The 9,984-nt window shown below is 27.9% G+C and overlaps 1 protein-coding gene across 1 annotated transcript; it reads right to left on the bottom strand.

The window, feature by feature from the left end:
- Window positions 1–506: 506 nt before the first annotated feature.
- LOC114190301 (gallate 1-beta-glucosyltransferase-like) lies at window positions 507–2,144 on the bottom strand. Its single transcript, XM_028079133.1, has one exon. The coding sequence runs from the start codon at window positions 2,079–2,081 to the stop codon at window positions 648–650; it is 1,434 nt and encodes a 477-aa protein (XP_027934934.1). The 5' UTR covers window positions 2,082–2,144; the 3' UTR covers window positions 507–647.
- Between the last annotated feature and the right edge of the window lie 7,840 nt (window positions 2,145–9,984).

Below are 9,984 nucleotides of genomic sequence, written 5' to 3'. Positions count from 1 at the left end.
AAAAACTATTTGACTAATTTATTTTTAAGGCTAATGTGCTAATTAAGAAAATAAACTTTTGTATTTATAAAAATAATTGCGTTGGAAAAACAAAATAATTTGTTGAAGGGCCACCATATATTGCACTTTTGGGAGTGTCCAAGGATCATTATTCAGACTTCAATGACCTCTATATATAGTACATCTGTTGCCCTTCCATGGTTAAGCCTATGTTTGTCTTCAACTTTATGTAACGTGAGAGAGTTGGAAACGTTAAAAAAAAAAACTAAAGTACCAATATTCCACTTTCATCTCCAACATGACGTGTTCCAGAAATCAACAAACATTCACCAACACGTTAAAATATCCAAAAATACACGACTACATATCGTTTTATATGCAAAAAACAGTAATATTTTTAAAGGAATTGGGAGTAGGTATTGCCTACCCCATAAATATTGATCCAAAGATGAATTATTTACATTCAAAATATTCATTATTCATCAAACACTTGACACACACATATATACAAACAAAAACAAAATCATAGATATATAGAATTTATAATGTGATATAAATTTATTTTGCTTGTAATGATATTTGACTATGCTAGTTGCATTTAATTTATCTCATCCCATGCAACAAAGATATAACGTGTGAAAGGAGATTTATATCTCCTTCACCCTAACAGCTCCACGCTTTTTTATGTCTTTCAGAAATGCATCAAGATTCTTGGCAGAGGAGCCATTTGCAGCCACTGCAGCCTCTGCAGCCATCTTCCACCTCAATGCGTTTTTCTTTAGTTCCTCTGCTTTTGGCCCTACCGTTGCTTCCAATAACCTCTTCTTCACCTCCTCTCTGCTCACTATTTTCTTTTCAGTTTGCCCATAACCCAGTTTAATGGCCACACCATAAACATCCACCAAGAACTTTGCATTTGTCACCTGGTCACCCCATGCCGGAAATGTCAACATCGGCACTCCCAATGTCACACCTTCCATCGAAGAATTCCAACCACAGTGTGTCACAAAACATGCCACCGAACCATGACCCAACACTTCCTCTTGTGGGCTCCACTGCACCACTTTTCCCTTCTCTCTTGTCTCCTCCAAGAACCCATCAGGAAGAACGTAAGGCGGAAGCCCAAACACCTTAGTCGGTGGTTTCAGAACCCACAGAAACGAAACTTCAGACTCCAATAATCCATGTGCTATTTCCGTCACTTGTTCTTGCGGCGGACACACGATACTCCCGAAGGAGATGTACACCACAGATGCCGCTGCTCTTGAGTTCAACCACTCTATGCAATCATCACTCTTCAAAAAATCACCTCGAATTTCACTCGTGTCTGTTGCTGTTGGGGACTTGAACAAAGGACCAATGGGTCTTATGTTCACAAACTCTGAAAGATAGTTTATGTAATCACTCTCTAGCTCCTCAAAACTATCCACCAGCACGCAGAATGGCTTGGACAAGTTCTTAAACTGTTCCAATATAACTGTCCCTAGAGTTTGATATGGACTGAAAGGATGCAGAAAGTCTGGGACTTCGTTGTACTTAAGGACTACAGAAGCTAATTTAACATCATGATAAGGATCAGCTTGAGATGGAAAAGGTACCAGTTTGTGGAAATAACTATAGTAAGCTGTGAAGGAAGCAGCAGATTGAACCCATAACATGGCAGAAGGAATACCATGATCAGCAGCTACATCACAAACCCATGGAACAAAGGGATTGTTTATGATGCATGAAACCGGGTGGTTTGTCTCAGCGTGCTCCTTGATCACTTGGGAAACATATTGCCTCCCAGAACGCTCAACCTGAGCATTGAAGTCACTGAGAGTTCTCTTGGAATCGTCACTGCTCGTCACGCCGCCATCGTCAAAGAACTCGAACTTGAGAAAACCATCACCAACTGGAGTGACTGATTTGTGAGAGATGTCGTTAGCTGTTCGCATGAGTTTGCCAACTGCGTCGGCGGTGGAGAAAGTTACGAAGAAACCCTTATCAGCAAGAAACTTGGCAAGTCTAAGGAGAGGGTTTATGTGACCTTGCCCCGGGTATGACACCATGAGAACGTGAATAGGAGCTTCAGACTCCATTTTCTTCTTCCTTCACCCACTTTTCTTTTTCTTTGAGATGTACAACGATAGTGTACACCACTGTGCGATTTATATATCACAAAACCATTTTTAAAAAACATTATATTCATTGTCCTCCAAAGCATTGTCTCTTCCACGTGCATTCCATTTCATCACATCTACTTACCACCAAATTTACTACATCCACATGTTAGATAAACACACCCAGCCTTATTAGGTTTTCCTTAAGTAATACTTCCCGCCACCAAATTAAACTGTGCTATACTGAGTTAGGGAAAACCTACGTTCCAATTAATTTGGCATTACAATATGGTTATTGATCATTTTCCATTCTTTTATTCAAAGGGATAATGTTGATTAAAGGTAAGTTTCAAACAAAACCAGTTCCAGAACATTTTTGTATCATCATATTTTACAAGACTGTTTTCTTCATTGAAAAATGATATTTTGACTACTAAATTTTGACAACATTCTCTTACAACATAATGTATTATCTTCTAAGTGATTTTTGAACATTGAGAATGAGAAAAAGAAAAAAATGAAAAAACCACTTAAAAAATGATAGTTAAGGTAGTAAGAGAAAGTTGTCAAGATTTAATAGTTAAGAAATCATTTTCCTTTCGGTATTTAAAGTTGAAAGTTTTATACCATATAACTTCAAGCCTTTAAAGAAATTTTAAAAATTAGGATCACATACAGTTTCTTTACATAGAAAAAAAAGTTAAAGTTAAAATTATGTTTCTAAACACCAGTTCTATCTCAATAATTTTACAAAAAAGAAAATGTTTTTTTTTTTATTCCGGCCTGAAAAATAACTATGTAGCACGTAGATGAATTTGCTTTGTATTTATTTTTTAATAGATACCAATTGAAATAAATAAATAAATAAAATTAAAGAGCGAAAGATAACTTTGGTTTTTGACACATAAGATTTCCACATAATAAAAAACATACGTAATTTCTAAATACAACCTATGCATGTGATTGGTCCGATAAAATTTTCAAAAGGCGTGACTTTGAATAAATGAAAGTCATATAAAATTTTACATAAATAGTTATTAGTCTTTTAATATTTGTTCTTAGAAAGTGGGTTTGCGTGGTTGGCACGAAAGGATAGAAACAAAATTGTAGTCATGTTTGAATATCTGTATATATAAATCTGACTTTCCGTTGATTGTAGAACGATAACTTCTAGGCAACCACTTCTTTTCTTAAGATTAGCAAACTTTTTCTTTGATTCTCATAATATTCTTAAAGAAATAATAATTCTATTTTCTGAAAAATTATATATTGTTTAATGAAATCTGGAAAGTGCATATTTTATAGATTTAGAAGAGAAAATTTGAATTAAATATAATATAAATTCTTAATACTATGATATGATATAATATAAAAAGTAAGTAGTTATGATAAAGTCGTCATGATGTACAGGCAAAAAGATTAGTTTTCTCCTGTAATTTTGACTTTTCTTTCTATATTATTTTAAGTTTTATTTTTTCCTTCATTTTAACGATGAAATATCCCATCGTGAAAGGTTACGAGGTTTTAATGTTTTTTATTTTATTTTTTCTGTTCTCCATAGATAGTTGTTTTTGATAGTTTTTTATGAGGTATAGGGTAGAAGTAGTCTAATAAAATTCAAAAGCTATTTTGAGTGTGAGTGACACATAGGCAATATAATGTAAGTGGTTATAACTTAGGGTGAAAGTTAACACATATAACTGAAAAGGTTATTGCTTGTGTGAAAAGTTTCTTTTTAAGCAAGAAAATTTTAAGGAGAATTTATGACTTGAGAGAAAATAAATAATAAACAATGATATACATAATAGGTTAATGTATAAGATCAATAAAAAAACATCTTTTAATATTTAAAAAAAATAAACATCATTAATTATATATATATATATATATATATATATATATATATATATATATATATATATATATATCACTACTAGAAATTCTCATATTACATAAGAATTTTTTTTGTAAATTTGTTAAAAAAATTTGCAAGAAAAGACTTTTTTTCTGTCATTTTTTCTAAGAATTTTAATTGACATATAATTTTTTCGTGGGTAATCATTTCCTACAAAATTATAAAATTTGCAAGTATTTCCTACAAAATTTGTTGCGAAAAGTGTTTTATACAAAATATTTTGCAAGAAAATTGGTAACAATTTCTTGCAAATTTTTTTTCACAACAAAATTTGTAGGTATTTCCTGCGAAATAAATTTCAAAACAAAATTGACAAAAAATATGGATTTTTTTAGTAGTGTATAAGATAAAATAATGTCAAATTTATTATATATAAAATTAAAATGATGAGTCATGCTGCTTTTATGATACTAATTAATAATAATTATTAAGTATTAAATTTTATAGAAGTGCATAGTTAATTATAATATTAAATGAATTTTGACTTAATCAGCATTAATAAAATCTTACTTTATATAAAAGATAACAATGCCCATAAGTATTATAGAGTTGCAACTAATAATTTATTTGATGTATACCTATAAATAATTAAAAAATAATTGAATAATAAAATAATTATATTTTAATGTTGTTAAAAATTAAAATATAATTAAACGTAACAAAAGAATATTAATTTGAAGGAATGAGAAAAGACATTATAAATAAAGGGAAAATTTTACATATAAAAGTACAATATTTTCATTACAAAAGAATTTGAAAAAGGTTATAAATTTCAAAGAGATTTTTTTCTCCAAAAATTAAAGACTTTTAAACGTTTCAAGCTTACACCACGGGTTCCAGGCTGGGTTGAGTTGAGTTGAATTTTTTTCACAAATTTCAGTGAGGATTAATTTTTGATTCGGTCTACCACTATAAAAAAAATGATAATTAATGGAGGTTTTTATTTAAATTTGTGGGATATTTTTACCCTATGCAATTTCTGGAAGTTTTCAAACCTCCACAGTTAGAGTCGCCACAACATATTTGCAGAGGTTTTTGTCGACCCTTGGTATCCGAGTTATATTGCAAAGTTTTTTTTTTTGTGTGGAGGATTTTAACATTTTCTGTTGGTAACTATCATTTTGTGGAAGTTTTAAACCTCCTTTATTTACAATTGTTTTATAATTATCCACTTACAATTATAATTTCTTAATCTAATTAATATTTTTTACTATAAGAAATAAACAAATAATAAATTTGTAAAGTACAAAAAAATTAATCAAAATTAATTTTATTTGTGATTTAAGATAAAATACATTCATTGAAAATTACAATGCAAATATAAAAAAAATACACAATGTTGAAAAAAAAATATTTAAGGGACAAATCTTATCATCATTATCATCATCTTTGAACTCTATAACATGTGCAAGTCTTCCACTCCATCTATGTCACAATTAAGTTGCCTAGAGTGAAACCTCAAAGTCAAAGTGATCGGTCTTTGAGCCTGGTCAACAGTGTGGTTGCTTATTGTAGATGATGTTGTCCTACCATTCAATATTTCATTGTCCTACCGTCAAGTTACCCTCTGATTCACTTGACAATGCAATATGACATCTAAGCCTCAAGCTATCAGCATCAAACACACCAATGTTGTCATCACCAAGAACTCGACTCAATCGAACTAAAATTGTGATGAGCCAGATTGGCTTAGCAATCTACATGCAGATAAATGGTCAAACATATTGGGTTCACAAATGAAAACCTAATATTTTTGTGCTTTTGGTTTTTATTTGGGGTTGAACATTATTTTGGATTATATTGAAGTTTATTTAGATTTTAATCACAATTATAATTTAGTTTTTTCTAGACTAAAGAAAAAAATTGTATTTTTTTAATTAAGGGAGTCAGTGAGTCAACTCGTTTAACCCACCAACCCATGATGGGCCCATCTCGGTTCGATTTTTTTTGGCTCGTTAATATTCAGCTGGATTGGTTAGCTCACTAAGTGGTAACCCGTGGTGGGTCAAGCCAGACCAGGTCGGTTAGCATGTTTTGACAGCTCTAATCCTTACAGAGATATCTTTGTGTTCATCCGATCAATTTCTCAATTTGAGTAAGTTGATATTCATCTCTCCCTTTTTGTGTAATTTTGATAATCTTTGCATGTGTCTCTCTCTTTAAAGTTGCATGTGTTTCTTTTGTCTTTTGTTTGGTTCTCTGTTGATCAAGGGTGTTAATCAAGGGATATGAAGACATGGTTTGATCATTTTGTTGTATTTCTATGTATATAGAGTACCATATTGCTTAAGAAATGTTTTGGTGTTCTTAGAGTCAAGTCAAGTTTTTAACCAAGGGAAGGTAGTTTTTCTTGTTTATGTGAGTGAAATTGATAGAGATTGATATTGAGATGTTTGTGATTGATTGAATTTGGTAATTATTATTCAAAAGAAAATAACAAAGACTCTTGGAATTGGGCTGACATTAGGGATGGCAATTAGGGCCTGGCCCGCGGGCCCGCATAAAATTAAAAAAAAAAACTTACACTTATGTATATTAATTACTTCTTTTATGGACTCTTGCATTAACATTTCAAATTCTTGTATAACTGGAAAAGATAAGTATTATGTAATTTTTAATGTGCTAAAATTTAAAGAATACATTGTGTATGTCATAGTATGAATATGATGAAAATGTTGAATTATCAATTTATCATATAATTCCCCAAAGTCTTTACTTAATTTTGTGAACTTCTTAAAGTTTCTCAATTTTTAAACTTTGAAAGTTTTATCATAAAAAAATTAAAAAATTAAAAAGTTAAAAAAAAAGTGGGCCAACGTATATGCGGGGCGGGCCAGAATATGCGGTCCGCATAAAATGTGTGGGGCGGGGCGAGCCGGCCCGCAGTGTGCGGGCCTTATGCGGGGCGGGCCTAAACGGGGCGAGCTGGCCCGCAGTATACAGACCTTATGCGAGACTAACTTTATGCGGGATGGGCCTTATGTGGGGCAGGTCGGCCCATATTGTCACCCCTAGTAGACATGATATCTGAAATGGATTGAAAGTCTGAGTCGACAAAAGAAAGAATTCACGTACAAAAACTTCGGTCAATAAAAGAGGCACTGATGTAAGTTTTGGAATAAAAAATGATTATTAAATTAATATACCCATAACAAATATAGAGTAAAGAAACAAATACAATAACAAAGAGGAGTTCATTGGTATTATCATATATCTCTAAATATATATACGTCCCTCATTTTGGATAGGTTATTATTTCACAACAAAAAAAACTGATATTCAGATCTAATATTTATTGGGTTGTTTTGAGCATTACAATAATAATATATTTTTTAATCGAGTAAATATAACTAGTTTTATAATTATTATTATTTCTAAAATGCAGCAGAAGTCTTTTCTTTTTGTCTGAAGTGTAGCAGATTATCATAAATAGAAGGAGAAGAAAAAAACGAGTGCAGGAAAATAATTTTATATAGAGTGGGCGAGGAATGTAAGTGTGGGACTATATGACAGGGACAGTACATTGAAGAATGGTGTCAGACGCCAGCTAAAACCTGTTTTCCTGCTATTTAATAACTGGCTGCTACTGTCATACGGTAAGGAAAGAACAATGATACAATCATTTAAAATTTTTCACTCTCACCTTTTATTTTTCATGTGACTTGTTGATTTATTAATTAATTTACTAATATTTTTTTAAAGAATTAATAATTTATATTAAATCACATTAAAAATTAATTATAAAAATTAAAAATAAAAGTTAAAATATAAAAATTAATAAATAAGGATCATAACTGTTTTATTAATTACTTGTATCGATTAACTTATATTTACAATTTTGAAATGTTTTTTAAATTAGTGGATCATAGTTATTCTTTAGGTCTGTATAATATTAACCGAAAGATTATGCTTAAACATTAAGAATGGTGACTAACTAGATGAACTAATATTTGCATATCATTAAGAATATAGTACAAAAACAAGAAAAGTTAAAGTTTTTTGTAATGTAGAGTTTAGGTTTCATAATTATTTATATTTTTTATTATGATAATTATGTTTAACAAATTGTATGAAAAGATTAATAAAAATTATTATGTAAACAATTATATATAAAGTAATATATGTCAAATATAGTATCTTATATTAAAAGAGTTATCAAGTTAGATATAGGAACAACTCCTCCATTTTTATATTCAAATTCATTTATTAAAGACGTAAAAAAGATTATGATAATTTAATTGCAACCAAATTTTTAAGTTTTTCATAAAAGATGAATTTGAAAACATTATTTAATTTTAAACTAGAATAAACTAAATTATAAACATTGAAACTATGTTTTAAAAAGTATACATTTAAAATATAGTAATAAATCTAATTACTTGAATTCAGAGGTTAAAATATAAATTAGTTTTCTTTCTCACAATATGAAATATTATTTAATTTCAATTCTTTTTTTTATTTAGACTGAATTTAATTTAATTTCAATTATTTAAATTAAAATAAAAAATTTTCAAATGACGAAATTGTATAAAATATTAAATGTTTATTAACATTCATAATAATTTTTAGAAAAAATCATACTCTATTTATATACATACTAATAAAAACACATTTTATGATAAAACAATATAATTATAATTATAATTATAAAATTAAAAATACAAAATTGTTATATTTTAATTGTTGGTAATTTTGATTTATTTAATTTAAAAATGTAATTAAAATAAAAAAATTAAGACTGTCACTTTAATAATAAAATTGAAAAAAGATGCCGACAAAAAAACTCATATATATATATATATATATATATATATATATATATATATATATATATATATATATGTACAGATATGTATAGATGACTCAATATTTAACATTCATCTATTACTTGTTTTAATTTAGAAATAAAAATCTAAAATATAACAAATAACAACTTAATATATTAAATACCTTGTCCACTATTAACTATTTTCAATATTTTAATTTACTTATTGAACATGGTACTTAAACAATAATAAATATTTTAACATAAATGAAAGTAGTTTTATTAAATGATGCATAAAAAGGTAAACACGGAATATACATAATAAATCACATTATAAAAATACTTAAATATATAAATTAATTAAAAATATTTAAAAACTGATATGATGTAACTATTTTTTAAATACGTAAAAAAATAATATTCAAAATTCTATAAAATTTTTAGTTATATTTATTAATACAATACAAAAAAATTATCTTTTAAGTTTTATTAAAATTATTTTCTATACTGTATACACTGTCAAATGATAATAAATAATAGTAATAGGATATAAAATAAACGGTAAAATGCTTTATTAATAATATAATAAATATATCTCAATTTTTTTTTTAATTTAGTAAAGTATTATAAAAAGACACAATAAAGAAAACAGCTGCACTCACGGGTTTTAAACTTGTCCTTACATTAAAATTATTCTCTCTGGTCATAGTATTCAAAAAAGCCTTATGACAAAGGAGTCAAATGTAGAAAATGAAACTTTTACATGATGGCAATTAATTTTTGTAAAATAATATTTTGATAACTTTATTTTATAATTTAAGATGTTAATTTTAAGTGGTTTTAAAATATAAATAAGTGAATGAATAACTATTTAAGAAATACTATCTTATGTTTTAAAATAAATTTGTTAAAAGTTAATTTTAAAAAAATCATTTTATTAATTTTCAAAATTTAGTTGTCAATTATTTTAACTACTAAATTTTAATAACTTTATTTTATTATATAATATGTTATTTTTTAAATAATTTTTAAATATTAAAAATAAAAAATAAAATAAAAAATAAAAAATTACTTAAAAGATACAACATAAAATTATAAAAGAAATTTATCAAATTTAGTTGTCAATAGTTTTCTTTCCTTAATTTTTCACAATCATTCCAAGTCATTAAAAAAATTATATATTTTACTTCTTTATATGTGTT

Source organism: Vigna unguiculata, chromosome 7, assembly GCF_004118075.2.
Source record: "Vigna unguiculata cultivar IT97K-499-35 chromosome 7, ASM411807v1, whole genome shotgun sequence".
Taxonomy (NCBI): Eukaryota; Viridiplantae; Streptophyta; class Magnoliopsida; order Fabales; family Fabaceae; genus Vigna; species Vigna unguiculata.
Note: the sequence above shows the minus strand (reverse complement) of the source record. Positions and strands in the feature narration are given on the sequence as shown.